The sequence below is a fragment of the Mus pahari genome, chromosome 18 (genome assembly GCF_900095145.1).
Source record: "Mus pahari chromosome 18, PAHARI_EIJ_v1.1, whole genome shotgun sequence".
Taxonomy (NCBI): domain Eukaryota; kingdom Metazoa; phylum Chordata; class Mammalia; order Rodentia; family Muridae; genus Mus; species Mus pahari.
In genome coordinates this window covers 54,610,888-54,634,873 of record NC_034607.1, presented here as the reverse complement: position 1 = coordinate 54,634,873, position 23,986 = coordinate 54,610,888, and the positions used below count along the sequence as shown (strand labels likewise).

At 40.6% G+C, this 23,986-nt stretch overlaps 1 protein-coding gene across 2 annotated transcripts in view; it reads left to right on the top strand.

Moving 5' to 3' along the window:
• Nucleotides 1-23,986, top strand: part of Fshr (follicle stimulating hormone receptor) — a 173,920-nt gene that overhangs the window by 104,253 nt on the left and 45,681 nt on the right. For both annotated transcript variants that reach the window (XM_021218039.1, XM_021218040.1), the window contains exons 3-4: nucleotides 17,833-17,907; nucleotides 19,324-19,398. In XM_021218039.1, coding sequence (XP_021073698.1) covers nucleotides 17,833-17,907; nucleotides 19,324-19,398 — 150 coding nt within the window. The remainder of the gene's footprint in view (nucleotides 1-17,832; nucleotides 17,908-19,323; nucleotides 19,399-23,986) is intronic.

The following is a 23,986-nucleotide window of genomic DNA, read 5'->3' as shown; positions in this document are numbered from 1 at the left end:
ATGGTACGTACTCACTAATACGTGGATATTAGTAAAAAAAAAAAAAAACAATAATAATACAGAATACACAAGATACAGTCCATAGAATTCAAAAAGGTCAACAAACTGAAGGGTCCAAGTGAGGATGCCACTTGGGAGAGAGAAGAAAGCATTCACAAATGGGGAGGGACCTGGGAGGGAAAGTGAACAGGATGGGTGTGTGTTCATTCAGAGATGATGCACCTAACCATCAAGAGACTGGAGGCCCCAGGGAGTTTAAAGGTCAGGTTGGGTGGAGGATGGAATCACCCAGGTGGAGACAGGATGATGGGGAGGAGGTGTGGGATGTGGAGCAGTTGGAGTGTGGATGGGGGGTGGGGTGGGGAATGGAATATGGGGTGTAAAAAATGAATTAAAAATAAAGTAAAAATTTTAAAAAAGAACCAAAGCAAGCAAATCCATGGAAGTCTCAGTCCAAACTTCTCTGGTGAAAAAGCCCTTTCTGCAGAATTATCTGAGGGGCTCTGTAAGGGGACATCGCCACGAGACAGAGTTCTAAAATAAAACATTTCTTTAGTTTACCCTAATGCCTACATTCTTCCCCCAGCACCGTTTTACACGTTAAGTATCACCTTGTATCTAGACCTATATTTTAATACGGAAAAGATTCACTAGGTCTATAGAAATAACTCTAGGAGTGAATTTATAAAGCTGCTTCTAAGTTTCATCTTTTAAAAAGTATATATCTTAAGGAAAAGCATAATGGTTAAGAGGAAGAAGAGCACATAAAAGGTCAAATAATAACACTATCCTCACAGAAAAAGAATGATACAGCTGTTCCTCCACCCCTGCTGAGTGAAGTTCTACTTTCTTCTGCTCCAGTTACCCACTGTCAATAAAGTTTGAAGTCAGTAAATTGGAAAATCCAGAAATAAATTGTTCATATGTTTTAAAATTCATGTTACTCAAGTAATGTTATTAAATCTCATGTCCTCCCACTAAGTAGCCCCCAGGAACTGAACCCCCACTTTGTCCACTGTATCCATGTCCACCCATTAGGTACTTAGTAGACTCTGTGTGTGTGTGTGTGTGTGTGTGTGTGTGTGTGTGTGTGTGTGTGTGTGTGTTATATGTACCTGAGTAAGAGACAGGGAGAGACAGAGAGGTGAAATTCATATAGGTTTTATTATAATGTTTTTGTTTATTTATAATTAATCTAAGTTTTTAATATATTATTTTGTCTTCCTTATGAGTCAAACATCATATATATATATATATATATNTNTGTGTGTGTGTGTGTGTGTGTGTGTGTGTGTGTGTGTGTGTGTGTGTGTGTATAGAGGAAATCAAAGTTTATGTTGGGTTCAGTACTACCTACAGCTTCAGAAATTCTCTTACGAGTAGTCTAGGGGCATACCAATCACTGATAAGGGAAGGGCATTATAGTAACAGGACTCTTGTAATAATCATTTTAGCCACTTTAAACTCTATGTTAAATGCTTTAGAGTCACTAGGTAATTTCATAGATGATGTTTTTATCATCAATACATGAGAAAGGATTTTTTTAACCCACATTGCATGTAACATTTATGAAATTAAAAGATATTATCCCAGGCTATAACACGAAAAAAAAAAAATCAGGTTAAAAAACAAAAACCAAAAAGACCCTCCAGCGAGATGCCAGCAATTGACTGCTTCATACCTTGCTTTGTATGTGGTGTGTGGCAGATATCGCATACAAAGGTATCTGGATGGTCACAGATACCATGTCATAGAATTCAGAGATTTATCCTTTATATGTTCGACTTTGCTTAACTCCTAAGGACTTGTTGGGGACAGGGGAGGGCAGGGAATGCTTTGATGTCCTGGCATACTCTCTCTTGTGAGAAGTCCTTCTCCTAATCAGTCCTGAAGCTGAGAATAGCCGAAGAAGAAAAAAGGAGAGGGAAGAAGAAGGGAGGGTCAGACAGACAGTCTTTCACTCTTGGTTTCATATTGGATAAACAAACACTTGAGGCCTCCAAGCTGTAGGTCTCCTATCCTCAACGCAATGTTCCCAGACATCACGCTTTCTGTCTGCCTCTCTTAGGTTTTTCTCCATGCACAATACACATGTGCACTTTGTCCCTTAGGACAGTAACCTCACCTTCTCTTTTTCTGCACTTATAAGGACCTGAAACTTATTCATATCTAACCACACCAGGCCATAGCCGTAACGTAAGGTACTCTAGAAAAAGTTCAAAGGTTCCCAGAACATCTCCCTGACGTGCTTTTCTGTGACTAGTATCCACTGAGTCTCTTTTATGAAGGCTCTTCTCCCTATAAGAAGAGCTCCCTATCTCCCTTACTATGGCAGAACTTCCACTGACTGTCGGACGTTAACTGTAATTGGCTGAGTGTGAATGGTTCCTCTTTTTTGTAACAGAGCTGTAGAGGGTAAGAGAACAGAGGAAGGCACTGAACAGGCCCAGATATATAGGCTGCAAAGTCAACTATGCCATGATGCTCAGAGCCCAGCTGCGTCTCATAGCCTCCAGTCTAGGCAAACTTCCTCTTCTCACATAGCTTTCTCCCTGTGTTAGCTGAAAATAACCCTCCTGCACTTGCCTCAGTATTAACCACCCCTCTATTGCCATTTATCTTCCCTTTCAAGTCCATGCTTTTCCGTCTTTAGCTGATGAAGCGTTTGAGGGCCAGTCTCCTGTTGGCAGATTGTAAGCTGTTGCTCCTGTAAGAGGCATCTTTAGGTTATACAGCCAGCCAGCAGCAAAGGAATCACGTACTATTGCCAATCGTCTCCTACTTCCTCGCTGCACGTTGGCAACATGCTTTAAACACTGTGGGGCTTACCCCATCACTGACCTTGTCTAATCATATTTATTGTCAGCAATTGCAGTCTAATTGGAAAGCGCATTGCTATGGTAATTCCTGTGTCTTAAGTCTTCCATTTAAAGACACAATGATCCTAAGATGGAGGGAAGAGACTGCTTGTGCTTGGTGACAGAGAAAAACATAATTAGATATGCAAATTATAAAACTAATGTATTTAAATGAATTCTGAAACCCAAATCGGGATTTGATATAATAAATTGGTCCCACAATTTTAACCAAAAGTACAGTTGTTCTGAGCATATTTATTCCCCTCCCCCAAACCCTTTTTTTAGGAAAAGGAAAAGGAACAAGAATGGTCAATTATCTTGGTTAAGTTAAGGTGCTAATGTCATGGGTTGATCCTGTAGAGGCTCTTTTTTATTATACAGGGGCAATTGCTCTCTTTAGGATGGGGGGGTGTTCATTAGTGGAGTGCTTGGGTAACATGGTCAAAGCCCCGTGTAAACCAGGCAGGACTATGTAACCCCAGAACTTAGCAGGTAAAGGCGAGAGAATGACAAGTTCACTCCTAGTTCCATAGCAAGTCAGTCAGCCCTGTCTAGAAATAAACAAACAAAAGGCAGAGTGGGCTGGAGAGACTGCCCAGTTGCTAAGAGCACATATTGCTCTTCAGAGGACCATAGTTCAGTTCCCAGCTCCCATGCCAGGGAGCTTATAGCTGCATGTAAAGCCAGCTCCAGAGGATCTGATGCTCTCCCTTGGCCTGTGTAGGCATCCACCCTTCATACACATAAACTCAGAGATGTAGGCTCACATAAAAATAATCAAAATAAGCCTTTTAAAAACAGAGGAAAGAACAAAAGAGAGAAGGAAGAGAGGAAAGAATACAAACTATCCCATGAACAAGTAGAGTGAGTCAAGCTGAAAACCAGGCACACAGGGAGCCTGGGACCCTTGGGGTACAGCACTGTGCCAGAGAAAAAAATCAGCCTGAAATTAGAGGGCTAGCCTGGGACCCTGGGGTACAGCACTGTGCCAGAGAAAAAAACAGCCTGAAGTTAGAGGGCTAGCCTGGGACCCTGGGGTACAGCACTGTGCCAGAGAAAAAAAACCAGCCTGGAGTTAGAGGGCTAGCCTGGGACCCTGGGGTACCGCACTGTGCCAGAGGAAAAAACAGCCTGAAGTTAGAGGGCTGGCTGTTCCTCCTTCCTTTTTTAATTGGCTAGAAAACCAGCTGGCCTCCATGTTCTTTGCCAGGCTTCTTAGGTAAACTAACAATACAACCATATTTCTGTCATTCTTTTAGTCTACCAACCATCAGTGAGTGAGAGCCGTGAGAGCCACTACTCAGGCATCCTGCAGGAAGCAATCTCTGCTCACAATGCGGTGCAGAAGACGCTGCCACTTCCTGTGGGATTCAAAGCTTCCTGAAGTCAGAAATCACTCTCTGTATATGTCCAAAGAAGGACAGAGGAATTTGAGATTTGGCATCAAAACTACTGAATCATTGTTCCTCCTTGTTCCCTCAACTTACACACAGAGCAAGTCTGAGAAGTCTGACCTGGGCATCCAGGGGCAAGAGGAGTGTGGCAAGTGGTATAGTGGCAGTCAGACCTACAACTGCAGTGCAGTTGCTGTGACCCACTGCTTGTGTCACTGTGATAAACTATTCTGATAAAGGCACAAGAACTATCCTAGGAGGCTGAGACGATAGATAGAATGTCTTAATTCTGGGTGATTAGAGAAATTTCCCTGGAAATTACTTGAAGAGATACCTCAGAATGAGCCTGAGATTTCATTTTTGCTGCACTGCTCAAGAATAGAGAGAATTCTTACTCTTACTCTACTCTTACTACACAAAATTCATGACCAAAGGGCTTCTGGGGACCCCTGTGACGAGAGCACCAAGCCCTGTAGGTGCCAAATGACCGCTCCACACACATTGTCACAGAATGCCTGCTATATAGCTCCACCCTACAAATACAACAAAGTAACCCAGGGAAATATGGCTCTAGATTAGACTCCTATAATTATAATTATGACAAAAAAAAATACCAGGGCTGAAGCTGGAGGGGTGTCTTAGTGTTTAAGAGAGAATGCTTACGGCTCTCGCAAAGACCTGAGTTTAACTCCCAGCACCCATGTCAGGCAGATCACAAGTGCTATAACTCCAACTCCAAGGAGATTTGACTCTTCTGAGCTCTGCAGGCATCTACACTTAAATGCACATTCCTTCCCTCCCCCAATACACACACATACACACATACACACACACACACACACACACACACACACAGAGGTACACAGATATGCACACATGCAAATACACACATGCCTACATGAGAACCAAACTGACCTGTGTTTCTGAAAGGTCAAAAAAGACAGCTTGAACAACAGCGTTACATAAGCATTCCAAGCGGTCAAGTGGCGCTCTTTCACTGTGACTCATAAAGGAAGCACTTTCATGCCAAGTGTAAAAGTTAATGAGGTAGAAAATGGAAGGGTATAAAATATGGAGTAATTATGAATTATGGAGTGAAAGCAGAGACATGAAGAGGGGGGAAGTCAGTTGGGGATGTGGGGGTTGTGACAGGTGTGGCATAGAAGGAAAAACGGTACCACAAGCCTGAAATTATTAAGAGTTTGAGGTGCTGTGAGGTGAGAGCAGTGGGCAGGATAGCCCTTAGTAATTATCACATACATGCAGGCACACAATCAAGCACATACATTTGCACACTTGTCCTTCTGGTTAAGAGGAAGTCCAGCACTGGCTTACTGGAGACATCAATGGAAAACCCACTAAGCTGACAGTAAAACACACAATCTCTTCAAGAGAGTCATGGCTCCTGCGCTGCTGCTGAAACCCCGGTGCTGTGTTTTCATGGGCCTGCCCCCGGAGAGCTCGAAAGAGACTAGCCATGAGCCCTTGAGAAGGCTGCTTCCTGAAGGCCTTCCTCGACTCGGCCCATTAAAAATGGAAGTTGGCTGTCATGGAGAACTGCCCACGATGTGGCTGGCTGACTTTTAATAACAGAAATAATTAAAATCACAAAATTCTGAGTCTAGAAGAGACCCTGGAGATTATTTGAATCCACAGTGTTGTTTTATAGATGAAGAACAGAAGCTCAGGAAAATAACAGATTTGACTCCAGCAAGGTGGTTAATTAGTGGCAAAGTCAGGAGGGGAACCCAGGTCTCCTGACTCTGTGAAGTAATGAAAATGACAGGGTGCAGTGTGACCTCTGCAAACACCATGTGTCTTGTTCAAGTGCTGGCCATGCATTATTTATGTGATCATCAATAGCCCAGCCTGGCCAATAAAAAGGATTAAAGGTACATGCACTCAGAGACAGGGGACCTTTGCAACATTTTACAGATACAAATGGACTTTAGACAACTCCATCCATTTGCCACAGTAGTGAGGACCCTCTTATCCCCCATCTGTTGGAGAGACCTTGCTTCCTGCAGCCCTGCATCTCTGGATTTTAGACATCTAGGGACTCAGGACCTAAACACCCTCTTAGGCTAAACCACTGAATCTAGTAGCCTCTGTTTTTTTAATAGTAGTTTTGTTTCAGACAGTTTTGTTGTTGTTTTGCTTTGCTTTTGCATGAAATAACTGAAAGGGGAAAAAAAAGAATCCAAGAGCTCCTGTGTAATTCAATGAGGAGCAACCACTTCCTGCCTGTGTTCACTGTAAGTGGCCAGGCAGCTCAATCACAAGTGGTAAATGCTGTCACTGAGGGCGAGTGGCTTCTGGATAAATGAGGTCAAGTATAAATTTAATCAAGAGGATTTTGTCATTGTTTGTTTTCTTCTATTTGGCCAGAGAGTCCATTAATCAACCAGCGAGTAAAAACGTATTGAACGCCACTAGGTATGTTCATGTTTCACCCCAATGGTAGATGCAAAACTCTCCCCCAACAGTCATAGAAGGATCACTGGATGATCAAACACTAGACTTCACCCTGGTATTTAGGCTCTTACTTTAGGGTGAATAGATGACAGCAAGAAGCATCAAAATGTCAAGGGCTTCTTTGTCACCTCGTGATCTAAGGTGTTCTCTTCTGCATTCTGCTTAGAATCCCAGGACCATGGCAGCTCTGACATCATCGGTTCTGGATTTTTAAGGTTATCCTGTGCACCTCCAGGAGATTGAGGGAAAGGAGGCAGAGAAAGTAGTAGCAGTGCCTTCTGCTCACAGCTCCAGGCTGAGTCCTTTTTCTCTCAGAGCAACAAGGTTAAGCAAGATTGGCTAAGAAATAGATGTGGTAGCACATTCCTGTAAACTGGGCTACTCAGCAAGCTGAAACAGTATGAGAAACTTACCAAGACTTCATGTCAAAAAAAATACTGTTTTAAAGGCTGAGTATATAGCTTAGTGGCATAGTATTCAGTCTCCAATACTGTTGGAGGTGAAAAAAAAAAAAAAAACAGGAGGGAGGAAGTCAAGGAGGGACGTATTATGTAGCTAAGCATGAATAAATGAGAGGGAGTGAATAGATGTTTTTAGAAGATAGCTGGAAATATATTCCACACCATACATTATCTCCATAATTCTCACAAGATTTCTAAATGGCTATACATTTAGTTCTATTGAAGTATATGAGTCTTGGGCTGGAGAGATGGCTCAGCCGTTAAGAGCACTGACTGCTCTTCCAGGGGTCCTGAGTTCAATTCCCATCAACCACATGGTGGCTCACAACCATCTGTAATTGGAATCTGATGTCCTCTTCTGGTGTGTCTGAAGACAGTGACAGTGTGCATGAAATATATGAGTGTCATGAGTGTTAGCTGACTTGTCCCAGGTCACACATATACCAGGCAATGATAAAGTAAGAATCTGAATCCAAAACAACCTGGTCTCTCATGCATATTGTCACTCATACATGACTACAAACTAGGCAAGTACAAACCACCAAAGCCACTTAGTGAGCCTGCCTGTGTTGAACATTTAGTACAGTGTTTACTATGCAGCAAATGTCTAATAAAGGTTAATTACTATCAGCAGCACCATTGCTCCTGGAGCCTCTGATAGCACAGCTCAAGCTTAGAAGTATTGAACCTGACGACATCTTAGTGCAACCCTGTGTGTCTGACTGCTCCGGTCTGCCATTCCCACCACCAAAATTTGTCTCAGATATAGCTGAGAAGTCATGTTAGCACCGAATGATCTAATCAATGTCCCTTTCCTTTTTGCTCTACGCAGTCACCTCATTCACTGCCTTGATTTCTCATCACTAAGAACACAGTGGATTCCTGTTTAAACAATTTCTGACAGGCACACACAGTAATACAATAACTGTTCGCCCTTGCTAGTTTCCGGATATAATCTGGCTCTACCTGGAGAAAGCCTAGCTCCTACTTTAAGCTCATTTGTTTTCCCCAAGCAACAATCCCATTCATGGCTTTGAGAAACAGGTCTCATCCACACTCCTGTTTGAAGTGGACAGCAGCTCAGTGTATCCGCGTCCACTCCACTCTTTTCTCTACTTGATAGTCTTCTGTTATAGTTGTTGGGAGGTTATTCAACCAAGGGATACACAAACACTCTTAAAGCCAAATAGAAAGTCCGTATTGCCAGCCTGTGATGGTATGGGGAACTTGCCCCAATCATGCAACTTGAGCCTTACCGTTCTTTGTCATTTATGAGCAAAACCACGTCTTGGTTAATACATTTCAGTAGCTAAGAACAGTTAACAAGAATTGAAAGTAGAAGTCAAAAGCAAGGTGAGTACATTTAGGGACCTTCCTGGACTCTGGAACTATGGACTAGGTCTTTAATGGATTAGGTCTTTGTTCCAGTTTTTGGCAGGTATTGAGGTCTACATGTTGCATTCTAAGGTCAGAATGGTGCCTTTAGTCATGCTAATGTCCGGATGCCTGTTACACTGTCATATTTATTTTATACCTAATCCTGAGTCTACTCCAACTCCTTAAGTCAATAAAATGGACACGTTATTTTTGTTTAAAAACAATTACCTATGATTCCCATAAAATCACTCGAGTTAGCACAGACTGGTAAGAACTGGCTGAAGAAAATGGCAAAGAACCATAATGAGGATAATAAAGGTAGGAAATGGGGGGTGGCAAGAAATAGTGAAAAAGCAATCGAAAGGATTTAAGGTCTTATTGCATATTAAATGACAAAGAGGTCATTAGTGACCCTAGGACTAAGGCTTGAGTTGGTCCAATGGACCAGTACAAGGGGCTGTTAGTTTGGGGCTGGGATTGAGGTAGAAAGACAGTCCTGGTAAGGGGATAATCCTGCACCAGCCTAGTTAGAACTAGTAGTTCACCTAAAAGATGGTATAGCGTGCCCTGAGCAGCATCAGGCATGGAGCCAATGTGGTCCGAAAAGGAAGAGTATTCCAATGACAGGTGATCCATCAGCAAAGAGGTTGTACCTAAAGGAGTGTGAGAAGGAACCAGCCAAAGAGGGCTTTTACCAGAAAAGATAGAGAGACCTCAAGTGACAGCCTGAGAAGTATTAAGATTTAGAAAAAAATGTGGTGTGGAAATGAACATCTGAAAGAGCACGAGGTCCAAAGGCTGCGCTCACCACTTGGCACCTCTCTTCCCCCGCTTGTGCTCTATAGACTTCGCGCTCTCTGTTTTTTTTATACATGTGACTTTTATCCAATTAAATTGCAGATTCTTAAAAGACAAGGGCTCTTCTTTTTACTGTTTTATATGTTTTAGACTTGCATAAAAATGTACTAAAAAAGCACTTATCGTATGAGTTGCTGCTTGGAACCTTTGATTTATCTGTAGGGGGAACATTTGCATGTGAACTTGTATACTGACTTGTCAGAACTCAGGATCCATGCACCAGGGAGGGAGGGATGATATATCGTTATTTTATAGGCTTGTTTTTCACCACCACCCCAGATATGCTGTATTAGAGATTAAAATAACAGTAACAGGATTTTCTGGAGTAGAACACTTTTAGACACTGGAGACGTGCCCCTCTAGTCTATGCTATTTTCTGAGGCTTCAGAGAAGACGGAACCACATCCCATGTTGACTGTGAATGTTAACTGGGCAGTAAGAGGAACTCAGTTAACCTCTTTTTGTTTTTCTCTAAAAGACAACACCTACCTTCTGAGGCGGCTCTGAGCTTCAAACACAAGGAAAAAAATGTCTGGTACATAATAAACCCTTAATACATATTGACTGCTATGATGATTTTTCATCCCGTTCTTCTGCTGCCAGGAAGAAGGGTGAGGAATATATCAATATGTGCATGACCATATCCAAGATAAGATCCCAGTGGGTACAATTAGGCTGAGCCACTGAGGGTGATTGTACTTGTGTCCTTTGAGTGTGTCTTTAAAGCAATGGCAGCAAAAAAACTGGCCATGCCCATGATAAGGAAAGAATTCTGAAAAGGAAGGACCCTTGTAGGCATACTAGGAAGCAAAGGGACTTGCCTGTTGTCATCTGAGGGGTCACTCTAAAGGTGAGCTGCTGCACTTAAATTGACCCTCTATCTAACGAAACAGCATATTTCTTTGCTTATAGCTCCAGGAAGAGTGGCTATCCATGCCAAGGTACCTTCTTGTTCTGCCTAATCTCCTATGTGTGGCCAACGAAACAGGTGGCCAGGCTTACTCTAGGAGTCAGAATGGAGCTGAGGTTTGTATTAATACCATAGCCAATTGAAGTCTGCAAATGATCTATAGAAGCGAATAGGAAATTTCTGGATTTCTCTGTGTAAGGACTCAAGGCTTCCTAGGATAATTGCCAGCAGCCACTCCCCAGCTCTGGGGTTACCCAGGCCAACATCTCCTGAACTCATTGGCCAGATGAACTCGGTCTCAAAGAGCCGAAGGTGAGGAGGCATGCGTTCCAGCAGGCATAGTAATATTTGAATCTGCTATCAAACAAGGATTTTCTGTTACAAAGATGATTCAGTCCTTAGGGACCCCTGGAGGTGACTATTGTCAACACGTGCAGACTCTCAGTAGTGTTCCAGGGGTAACTGACTAGTTAGATGGAGTGGGTTCAAATCCTGCTCTTATGTTAAAGGCTCTGAATCAACCTTAAGAGATGCTAGATAGGTTATGATGCGAATTTGAAGAGCTTTGCAAACATCTCTGGAAGACACTTTCATGAGAGTTTTCACTGACATTTTCTGACTTTATACTGCAAAGCACATTTCTAGAACTGAGAAAGTAGACTATAGATAAAAATACAAGAAAAGACAGAATGTGTGTACTGCATATATACTATCATGAAGATATTTTATACTTCAATAGCTGTATTTGCACTAACCTGTACTCATATATTAGATTACAAATAAATAATTTTATAATGTAATGCATATTGTATAATACACTATACTCTTAGAATGTACAATATATATATATATACATATATATATATATATATGTGTGTGTGTGTGCATAATATATGGTTTTATGTTATGTGTCTTTTCATTTGCGAAGCTTGCAATGTATGTTGTGTTTGTGTATGTGTTTTTCTCCTTTGAACTGTTTTATTGAGATAATTATTATAGCGACAAAAAGTCTTAATTTACACGAATCCATAGTAATAGATGTGACTTAAAAAGTAATTTAAAAATAAATTGTTCATCAAAGTTTCATATTAACATTTCTGTCCTGTCAATGGTATGAATAGGTTTAATTAAAGATGTAATATTTACAGAGATGAAAAGTACTGTTCAAGTCATTCCTTTTTCTAATTACATATTTTCTATATTTACATTTCAAATGTTATCCCTTTTCCTGGTTTCCCCTCTGAAAACTTCCTCCCCTCCCTCCTCCCCTTGCTAACCACTCCCACCATCTCCTGCTTCCTGGCCCTGGCATTCCCCTACACTGAGACATAGAGCCTTCACAGGACCAAGGACTTCTCCCCCCACTGATGACTGACTAGGCCATCCTTGACTACATATGTAGCTGGAGCCATGAGTCCCACCATGTGTACTCTGAGAGTGATAGTTTAGTCCCTGGGAGCTCTGGGGGTACTGGTTAGTTCATATTGTTTTTCCTTCTACGGGGCTAACCCCTTCAACTGCTTGGTACTTTCTCTAGCTCCTTCATTGGGGACCCTGTGCTCAGTCCAATGGATGACTGTAAGCATCCACATCTTTGTTTGTCAGGCACTGGCAGAGCCTCTCAGGAGACAGCTATATAAGGCTCCTGTCAGTAAGCACTTGTTGGCATCCACAATAGTGTCTGGGTTTGGTGATTGTATATGGCATGGATCTCCAGGTGGGGCACTCTATGGATGGTCATTCATTCAGTATCTGTTCAACACTTTATCTCTGTAACTCCTGCCATGGGTATTTTGTTCCCATTTCAAAGAAGGTCTTCCTTTTTCTTGAGTTTCATGAAGCTTGTGAATTATATCTTGGGTAATCTAAGTTTCTGAGCTAATATCCCCTTATCAGTAAGTGCATATCATGTGTGTTCTTTTGTGATTGGGTTACCTCACTCAGGATGATATTCTCCAGATCCAACCATTTGCCTAAGAATTTCATGAATTCATTATTTTTAATTGCTGGCTAGAACTCCATTGTGTAAATAAATATACCACATTTTCTGTATCCATTCCTTGGTTGAGGGACATCTGGATTCTTTCCAGCTTCTGGCTATTATAAATAAGGCTCTATGAATATAGTGGAGCATGTGTTCTCATTACATGTTGGAGCATCTTCTGGGTATATGCCCAGGAGTGGTATTGCTGTATCTCCCCGTAGAACTATGTCCAATTTTCTGAGGAATCACCAAGCTGATTTCCAGAGTAGTTGTACCAGCTTGCATTTCTACCAGCAATGGAGGAGTGTTCCTCTTTCTCCACATCCTTGCCAGAATCTGCTGTCACCCGAGAGTTTTTGATCTTAGCCATTCTGACTGGTATAAGATGGAATCTCAGGGTTGTTTTGATTGGCATTTCCCTGATGACTAATGATGTTGAACATTTTTTTTTTAGGTGCTTTTCAGCCATTCGGTATTCCTCATTTGAGAATTTTTGTTTAGCTCTGTACCCCATTTTTTAATAAGGTTGTTTGGTTTTCTGGAGTCCAACCTCTTGAGTTCTTTATATATATTGAATATTAGCCCCCTATCGGATATAGGATTGGTAAAGATCTTTTCCCAATCTGTTGGTTGCCATTCAGTCTTAATGACAGTGTCCTTTGCCTTTCAGAAGCTTTGCAATTTTATAAGGTCCTATTTGTTGCTTCTTGATCTTAGTGCACAAGCCATTGGTGTTCTATTCTGGAAATTTTCCCCTGTGCCCATATATTCGAGGTTGTTCCCTACTTTCTCCTCTATAAGATTCAGTGTCTCTGGTGTTATGTGAAGGTCCTTGATCCACTTGGACTTCAGCTTTGCACAAGGAGATAAGAATAGATGAATTTTTGTTCTTCTACATGCTAACTTCCAGTTGAGCCACCATCATTTGTTGAAAATACTGTCTCTTTTCCACTGGATGGTCTTAGATCCTTTGTCAAATATCAAGTGACAATAACTGTGTGTTTTTATTTCTGAATCTTCAATTCTATTTCCTTGACCTACCTGCCTGTCACTGTACCAATACCATGCAGTTTTTATCATAATTGCTCTGCAGTACAGCTTAAGGTCAGACATGGTAATACCACCAGAAGTTCTTTTACTGTTGAGAATAGTTTACCCTACCCTTGGTTTGTTGTTGTTGTTGTTGTTGTTGTTGTTGTTATTCCAGATGAATTTGGAAATTGCTCTTTCTAACTCTGTGAAGAATTGATTTGGAATTTTGATGGGGATTGCACTGAAACTGTACATTGCTTTTGGCAGGATGGCCATTTTGACTATGTTAGTCCTGCCATCCATGAGCATGGGAGATCTTTCCATCTTCTGAGATCTTCTATTTCTTTCTTCAGAAACTTAAAGTGATTGTAGTACAGATACTTCACTTGCTTAGTTAGAATCTCACCAAGGTATTTTATTTCTATGCAACTATTGTGTTGTTTTCCTAATTTCTTTCTCACCCTGTTTATTCTTTGTGTTGCGAATGGCCACTGATTTGTTTGAATTAATTTTATATCCAGCTACTTTTCTGAAGTTGTGTATCAGATGGTCGAGTTATGATTCAATTGTTTCAAGGTTCTTGTGCTGAAAAAGTAGTTCCTGTGACTGGAGAGAGGTGGGGTTTATGATGCTCATTGTAAGAGATGATGTAACTGGGAGAGACACACGACTTAGTGATGCTCATGATAAGAGATGATGTAACAGGAGAGAGGTGGAACTCAGTAGGATATAATTAAGCTTCCCTGCCTCCAAAAACTAACCTTCTGCAGAGCTATGCTTATGGAAGCGACCCATTCCCATGATCTGGAAAGGAATTAGCAAACTATCTCACCTACCTCCTCATTTTGCACTGAGGAATCCAAGGACCAGAGTGTTCTATGGCCTGAAGAAGCAGAAGAAAGTTGGCAAGACCTGCCGACGGTCAGAGATGGTTCTGCATACAGAACCAAAATGACAAATTAGAGAGAACATCTGCAACTCTCATAAATAGTAAAGACACAATAAATTGATCACAAAAATATCTAGAGAGAGAAGGGGGTTAAACTGGAAGGAGACCTAGGAATTTCTTAAGATTTCTACTATTGCACCCTGTCCTCTTTGCCCAAGCCCATCTGGCCAGAGACACACTCACAAGTTCAGAGACACACTTACGAGTCCAGAGACACACTCATGAGTCCAGAGACACACTCACAAGTCCAGAGACACACTCACGAGTCCAGAGACACACTCACGAGTCCAGACACACACTCACGAGTCCAGAGACACACTCACAAGTCCAGACACACACTCACGAGTCCAGAGACACACTCACGAGCCCCATTACTCTCCAGTCTCTAAATTTGACACTAAGACATAGGAACCACTTCCTGAAAGAATTAAATCAGGAATGTTTCTTAGCCAGTTTATGCTAATAATTTCCAGGGTATTTTTTAAACAAAATTAAAACATCCAGACATGAGTTTAGTTAAGTAGACATGTTCAAAAATTAGACAGAATGTCAGCAAGAGCATGGTATTCAGCTGTTAGTAAAGTTGGAAATGTTGCCATAGGATAGTGTCTCATGGATCTCACTTAGATTTAAGCTCTCCCCCTTATCTACTCCCTTACCTACTCGTTCCCTTCCTGCAGCTCTTTCACTCAATCCTTTATAAGTTCAAATGCATGTCATCTGGGCTATTGTTAAGTAAGAGCTTTTCACTTACAAACCTTAATTCACCAGCTTGTGACAATGACGCTGGTACCCCAGGTCCACAGATACCTTAAGTCTCCATCTCTTTCTGAGACAGCTATTTCACTATCCTCAGCCAGCTGTCCCCGTCTCTATCCTACAGATGTTCTCTGGAGCCATTTTAGAACTCTTACTCTGAGTCCCAGGCCAGGCTAGCAGACAGCATTTCTACCTCAGCCTACTTGAATGTATGCTGTCTGGGAGGTTTCCTGAGACAGGCAACTGAAGCATTAAAGCTTCATGAGTCTTCCCAAGTGGACTAATACAAGCCTGCTCTATTTGGGAGATACTTCATAAACATTAAGTCACCCTGTCTCCTCAGAGGCTCAGGTTTCTTCATGGCAGACTTCATTCTCCACAGCCTTCAGATTTCTCCAAAAGGATGAAAATCTAGGGTCTGAACCATATGGTGTTTTATGCCAAACTGTCATTAGTACCAAAGGTAAGCTTTACTTTATCACTAGCATGGATGAGAGATAAGTTTTAATACATGTTTATTTTTAAAATAATCTGTTACAAAAATAAAATCAGATCCATGTCATCACACGTAACAAGCAATTCAAAAACATCAGCGACTTGAATGGAAGACCAAACACTTAGGAACTGCTACAATAAAACATAGGTAAAGCACATCGAGATATAGGATTCTAATAGCACAAGGAACCATCCCCCAAACTGACCTCCCCAAAAGAACTGCCATAAAATTGGTAAACAAAAGACACGATAGCCAGAGTGAAGAGTTACTGCAGCCTGGGAGAAAATCTTTACTACCTGACTATCTGATATGATTTTAATATGTAGAACCCAAGAAGAACTAAAAAAAAAAAAACAACAGAAAGAAACCTCCAGGCAATGAATGAACTAATCAACCAGATAGTTCTCAAAGAAAAAAGTACAAATGATTAATATCTTAAGTATTCAAAAACTTAATCCATCATAGAAATTAATATTCCATCTCATTCATGACTCCAGTCAGAATCATTACTCTCAAAGAACAATTAACAAATTCTGACAAGGATGTAGAATACATGGAAACCTTATACATTGTTAGGGATAATGTAAACTGGTACCATCGTATGGAAAATGGTATTTAGGTTCCTCAAAAGAATTAAAAGTAGAACCATAGTAAAATTAGAAATACAGAATGATCCAGTAATACCACTCACTCCTGGAGTATACCTGAATGATCCTAAGTCAGCACTCAACAAAGTCAACATTTATTGATGCAGTATTATGTCAGCCAAGGTCAAGAACCACCTGAGAGTCCAGAAATAGACAGACAGATAAAGACAGTGTGATACATATATTCTAAGGAATTTTACTTGGTAATAGCAAAAAGTGAAATTGTAGAATTCACCAGAAAATGGATAGAACTGAAGTTCATTGTGTTTAGTGAAATAAACTAGAGTCAGAAAAAAAAAGAATCATATGCTCTCTCTCTCATGTGTAGTATGTAGATTAAATTTGTGTCTGTACATGCCTCTGTGTGTGTGTGTGTGTGTGTGTGTGTGTGTGTGTGTGTGTGTGTGTGTGTGTGTGTTTGTAGAACATGAAAGGACCAATGGAGCCATCAGAGGAGAGAATATGTCTATAGGAAGCAGGAGGGAGGAACAGGTGAGGGTGGTGGAATGTATGTGCTGTGAAAATAGAGCACAGTCTGACTTGGCAGGGGAAGAAGATCTCTGAGAAAGGGGGTGGGGCAGTGAAGGGCAGTGGGACTTGGGAAAAAATTATACACACACACACATATATATATGTACATATATCATATGGATCTAATGTTACAAATGCATCAACAGACATTTTGAAAATGCCTTTATTTTATTCTAACAAAAATTTTTAAAATTTTTAAGAAAAGGAGCAAAAATGACCAGGGCCAATCCCTAGACAAGGTAGGAAGAACAATAAAAATTTACACTCTTTTTTTAAATTTTTTAAATTTTTATTATAAAAGTTATACATATTCATTGTGGAAATTATAAAAATAATAAAGGTTATAAAATCTACCAAAACATCAAACTTAAAATAAAGAAATAAATAAAATAATTAAACATTATCCTTTTTTCTTTTCTTTTTATCTTTTTTCAATTTTTTATTAGATATTTTATTCATTAACATTTCAAATGCTATCCTGAAAGTTCCCCCGCCCTGCTCCCCTACCCACCCACCCCTAAACACTACATGTAATCTAACAGAGAACCTGGCTCCACAGTCAAGAGCAGGCTCAATGAACCACAGCCCATGGGCCAAATTCAGACCCATTTTTTTTTAAATAAATAAAGTTTTATTGGCAAACAGTTCATTTCCTATGGTTTTACTGGAAGTTCATTGTTTTTAGTAGTTTCAATGCAGATCAATAAATAATCTGCAAAGACAATAAATAATGATTCATAAAGCCAGTAGATAGGTATTATGTGGATCAGAGAAAGTTTTCTGATCCCTGATGTAAGAAACTTGGTTTGATTTCATCCAGTATATTACTCTAAATACCTTTAAGTAAGTCTCCCTCCAGATTTGGTGTCTACAGCTAAAGAATGCCTAATCTCTAAATGAACCACTACTCCAGATTTATTATCTCACTGTTCTATAAACATTAGCATTCAAGTATATTAGTTTAGACTTATTGCTACAGCTGACTTAGAAAAAGCAGTTCTGTGTCTTATGAGTCCTCCTAAGCACAAGGCTCTAATTGAGCCCTTCTGAGGCTTATGGGGGAAAACTAAACTAACCTGAATTATCTTTCTTTTGCTGCAGAGAGATCTCTCAGAATGATGTCTTGGAAGTGATAGAGGCAGATGTGTTCTCCAACCTACCCAAGTTGCATGAAATGTAAGCAACATGCCAGTGTGTGTGTGTTTGTGTGTGTGTGTGTGTGTGTGTGTGTGTGTATGCATGAGAGACTGAGACAGAGAGACAGAGACAGAGACAGACAGACAGACAGAGAATAAGGAATTATTTAAAAATGATGCCCTGCTGATTTCTTTCTACTCATTCTACCTCCTACCTCATGCTTCCTTGTTTTCACTAATGTCTTGTTCTTATACTCTGTCTGCACATGCCTTCATCTTTCCCTAGTTATGAAAAGAGACCTGATGGGGTGTCAAAGTCCACAAAGCATATCAGAGTAATTCAACCAAAGGCACAATGTAGTGCTCCCCTTGATCCCATCCAGTGGATAGTAGGGTTAATGGGACAGTTCTCACATCTCCTCCTTGCATGGGGAGGTATTCATTCCCATGCAACACTAGCTGTGTTTAATGATTAATTGCCTGGTACTTGGCTATGGTTTGCTACAGGCTACTGCAATATAAAAGCTAATGAAACAGGAAGGAAATAATTAACAAGAGTATATCTGCAAATATACATTGATCCAGCAAGATGAGAAAAAGATAGGTTCTCTGAGGGAATCCAAGTGTGAGCAGGATCACTTCCAGACTATTGATCAGGACATAACACAGGTCAAAACCACTAGGCAGAAGTCCCCATTTCCCATCTGCTAGGAGAAACCACCTTGCTCTACAAAATGGGGTAACAAGGTCTCCTGCCAGATGCTGTCTGCAGGAAACTGGTGCTCTAAGTCAGAGACAGAAGTTAGTTGCTTTTCTCCCAAACTACCAGATTTTTTTCTCTGCCAATTCATTTCTGTTTCTCTAGTCTTTTTTGCTGCATCATCTATATTCCCCCCCCCATCTTCTTTTCACCCTTCCTAGCTTGTTGGAATGTTTTTTCTTGTCTGCATACCATTCCCTAGTTACGTTCCCCATGTTAGTGTCACTTCCCACTTCTTAGTTCACTCTGTTTCTGAGACATTGTTACTAGTAAAACCCTCAGCTCTTCCCAAGCTTAAAAATGGAGTAGAGGACAGTGATCAAGTGCTAACTGTTAAATCAACAGGGTGGATGCTCATTTTGCACAGATTTCGATAATAAATATTAGTGCATTTGCTGAAATGATACATGGATAGATGCATGGATGGATGCATGGATGGATGGATGCATGGATGGATGCATGGATGGATGGATGGATGGATGGGTGCATGCATGGATGGATGCATGGGTGCATGCATAGATGCATGCATGGATGGATGCATGAATGGATGCATGGATGGATGGATGGATGGATGGATGGATGGATGGATGGATGGATGGCTTCATTAATTATTTGCTGATGTATTCTGTATAACATGGAAAATAAATAGCACTCCATGCCATTCAAGTCACTTACACACACCTTCCTCTTTTACAGTAGGATTGAAAAGGCTAACAACCTGCTGTACATCAACCCTGAGGCCTTCCAGAATCTTCCCAGTCTCCGATATCTGTAAGAGCTCATACATCCCAGCAGTCTTCTGTTACTAAATTGTGCATTCTTCTTTTAGTAAAATCTCCAGTTACTACTATGAGGAATTATTGCTTTTTCATCGAGGATGGGCAGGAGTGACCAAAGCAAAGGTGGGGAGGCAGCTGGAAGCAAGTTTAGTTTTGTTTAATAAGCAAAGTCCACTAATGTAACAGCATTTTGTTTTCATTTTCAAATGAAGGACATCTTTCACATTTACAGGATTGTCATGCAAACTGTCTACAGATCTCAATCATAATTTAGGGTTAATGAGATGCAATCAAACTTTCAGCTGTTTTTCATCTTGTAACCTTGACTTCAAAGGTACCGTTTGTCTCGATTGTTTTGCATAGAAGTAGTTTTCTCAGATAGTTCTCAGTGCTTTGTTTTGTATATTTTAGTCAATAACTGTCATGGTATTTTATCAGCAGAGAGATTTCTAATGTTGAACTCCATCCTATGGCCTGTCCCCATCAGCAAAACAGTTTCCTACACTCAAATGACTTACTTTCGCTGAGGGCTTGACAGATACTTGGTCGTTATGATGAGTTCTTACAAAGTAGCAGAAAAGAATCTAGACCCTGGAGTTAAACTTTCTGAGTCCATTCACTAGCTGTTTGTTAGAGGCAAGCTCTCCTTAGCTTGCTTCTTTGTTAAAAGAATAGAAATAATAATGCATGTAAGTTGCTAACATAATAATACTGCCTAGAGGCTTAAAGCAATAACCATCTATCAATTTTACCTGTGTCAGTTGTTCAACCAAATAGTTTTGTTGACCAGGACTTTGTCTGACATCAGCTAAACATACTCATGCATCTTTAGCAAGTCAGCAAGTCATCTGGGGCAGGGTATTGTCCACGGTACCAGTTGGAATATCTCAGCTCTCCTCCTAATAATGATCATCTCCACCAGGCTTGGGTAGGCTTATGTACACTGAGGTCCCAGAGCTCCAAGAGAGACATTTGAAGTACAAACTTCCCAGCATATGCCCTGAACAGTATACCATCTCTTCTGGTGCATTTTGTTAGACACAGAAATTCACAGAACTGGTCTGAATTCAAGAGGTAGAGAAATAGGTGTCAGTTCCTGACATTAGAAGCTATAGTCATGATATAGAGCTATAAAACAGGAAAGAAAATTGAGCCTGAGGAGAAGGACACCTTTGCATTCAATCCAAGTATATAAAAAGTTTTCACTGTGCCTTTTGTCATGGGGCCAGGACCCCAATGAAAAAATCAGAATCTAAATCTGAGAGTCTTTATAAGGCCATCTGGTGACTGGCTGAAGAGAAACAGTTCTCAGAGAGTAGCCCTGAATGATTTCTGCTGGGAGCTTTTAAAGGCAAAAACCATATCCTTGTTGCCAGTTCCAGGGGAAAGGAAAGGAAGCAAAAAGTTTAGCAGAGGCATAAACCAGCATAAACCAGCAGTTAACCAAGTCACCTTGAGCTCAAGTCCCTAGGACACAACTGGTTGATTTTTTAACTTTCCCATAGGAAGGAGTATAAGGGAGTTGGGGATCAGCTCTGTGCCAGATCGTAAATGACTACAGCGGGGACAAGGTGGAAGAACCTCGGCCCTATCACCCATATCACTATAGATATTCAGTAAATATTAACTGCTAATAACATCATTCTGTGGCCCTAAATTTTGGTCCACATTAACTAGAGTTAGTATGTGTGGTAAGAGGATACTGAGCCACTGTGAAACTCAGCAATCTGAGTGGGAACTAAGGAATAATATTCAGCAAATGAGAATCCATTAGCCTTCTATGCCTTATCCCTGACAGGAATCCCAGGAACGATGTGGAGAAGACAGAAGATTGGTTTTTTTTGTTTTGTTTTGTTTTGTTTTGTTTTGTTTTGTTTTGTTTTCCTGAAGCCATGTTATAGGCAAGCCAGCTGCATGGGCACACACCATATGCAGTTACATACTTGGCCACTTTTGTTCTTCCTTCTTTCTTCCTACCTCCTACCTTTTAGAAGCTATCTGAGCAGAACATGGGGCCATAAACCCTTCTGTAGCAAAACAAAAGAATTCTGGGAGATCAAACAGAGTTTCTGGGATAGATCCAGTGGCAAACTATCCATAATCCACCCTCTACTTCAGAGGACAGACTCATGAGGAAAACTTTATGCACACATTTCATAGCCTGTCCAAAAACAGCACAACACAGCAGATAAATGAGGACTGAGAGGAACCATTCCAAACTCTGAATCTAAGCATCCAGAATTTGACTCTGGGGCTAGGGATATAGCTCAGCTGTAGAGTGCTTGCCTATCATGTGTAAGATCAAACCTAAGTACCACGAAAAATAAAACTAGAATTGGACTAGTATTGGCCCATGCATTATGGCTATCACCGTTCATTCTTCATTATGGGGACCCTCAACAAAGGAGGAACTTGTAGGATGTGGATGTGGAATTCACAGTACAAGAGAAGGGGGCAGGGGACCAGCAGTAGAATATGAAAAAAAAAACCCAAAGCTCAACCTTTGACCCCAGAGGAGATAACACCTGTGTCATTTGTCATCAAGCCCAGTCTCTTCTTTGTGACCTTTGTCACTTTGACACGATCCTTCCTTTTGGGTCATTATCAGGGGAAGACTGGCTTCATGGACACAAAACCTGGAAATTTGCTCAAATGCCTGTGCTCAAATGGGTTCTATATTGATCCTACCGGTTTCCTGTGGCTGTTGACAGACAGATCACAGTAGCTAGTTCCAGCCACATTGTGTTTAGGAAGATTACTCATCAGTATATTTTAAACCTGCTTTCCAGGAAACAACAAGATAGTAAGGAATTTGGAGAGATTGCATTATTGTTAAAAGATCTGCCCTGAAAAACTCAAAATATTATTATCTTGATCAGTTCATACTACTACAACAGAATACCATAAGCTGGGTAGTTTAAATCATAAGTCAATATTTCTCAATTGTCTAGAGGTTAGAAATCTAACATCAGGTGCTCAGTGGTCTATTCTTTGAGAGGGTCCTCTTTCTAGTGTTTCTTTCTATTGGGAGAAAAGGAAATATCCCATTTCTACACATGATTTTATAATATCACACTGTGCTGTAGGGTTTCTACATAAATTTGGGGGGGAACATCCATTGCATAGTAGTGACATAGTTCTATACCATATGTAATCTTCTTACATTTGGAGTACTATGGCTCTTCCCATAGGAACTTGAAATAGGAATTATATATATATTAATTAAGCCTTTTGGCTCCTAGCAAAATTAAACCTTACCCAGATATGCATACCGCCTCAGCATGCAGTTCACACATGATACCGCATGCAGGGTTAAACAACTCCGCCCTCCAATAGCACTTCAACCAGCAGTACACTTGGCCATCGCTCAGACTGCTGCTCTTTTGAAATATTTTCCAGGCCACTAAGACAGATCGCACAATACACGGTGTGATCTCTGATCTAGAAGGTTCTTTCAGGGAAACAATGTCCAGTTAAGCTTGTAGTCTGCATTAATCCAATCTGAAAACCATACTAAAATGCACAAGATGGAGCCATTTAAACAAATGTTTATTTCAATTATGGAGGCTAGGAAAAAAAAAATCAAGACAATGGAAGATTATGCCACTCTCCCAGATCTCATCCTGGCTTGTAGATGGCCTCATCTTCTTATCCTCAGATGGTAAAGAGGGTGTGCATAAATTTAAAAAAAAGAAGAAGAAGACTGGGTAAGAGTAAGCCTCTGATGTTGCTTCTTATAGAGACTAACGTCTTATCACTTCGCCAAAGCTGAATTGTCTCCAAATATTATCTCTCCACATATAGTCACAAGGAGGACTAGGACTTGAAGTGATGAGCAGGGAGGGACCGAGGTTAGTCTCTAGTATACCTCCTTCCATGCTTATTCCTGTCATAGCAGCAGCCATCAATCGGCTTTGTGATCTAGCAGCCAAGTCATGAAAGAGACAATTTCAGACATTCTTTGGGATGATAGAAACTTGCTTCAGGACAAAGGAAAAGCACAGAATGGATAAGGACTCAGTAGTGTTGCGTACGTTTGAGCTGTTTGTTTGTTTTTAATGTTGATGTCATTTTGGAATTTGCTTTTCTAAGCCAGGATAAATATTTAGCATCCATTCAACCAAAAGCAGGAAATTACCAAGGAGCAGGGACGAGATGCCATTTGACTGGAGCATCCTAATTGCTGCACACACATACTTAGACATGTTGTTCTGAAGTTTTCCGTACTGATTCCATTTCATGCTGTTTATTTGATGGCACAGAATTCAGGACAAATAGAAATCAGTACTCTTCATCAGTGCCTTCATGTTTCACAGAGGAACCAGAAGTGGTTAAGAAAGAAAGCTTATAAATAAAGAAAAGCTCTTTAATCAGAAGAATATGCACCAAAGAATTCATCTGAATGGATTTTTTTAAATCAATATTTTATTTGCAGGCAGTATTTCTTTTTTTAATGATTTGCCTTCCTGGAGCTGACCTTTTATGTATGAAAGATTATCTATTGATCTGTAAATAAGGTTTCTACAATATTCTTTTCCATTTGCATCTTGTCAATGTAAAATTCCCAGGCAGCTGGGTGG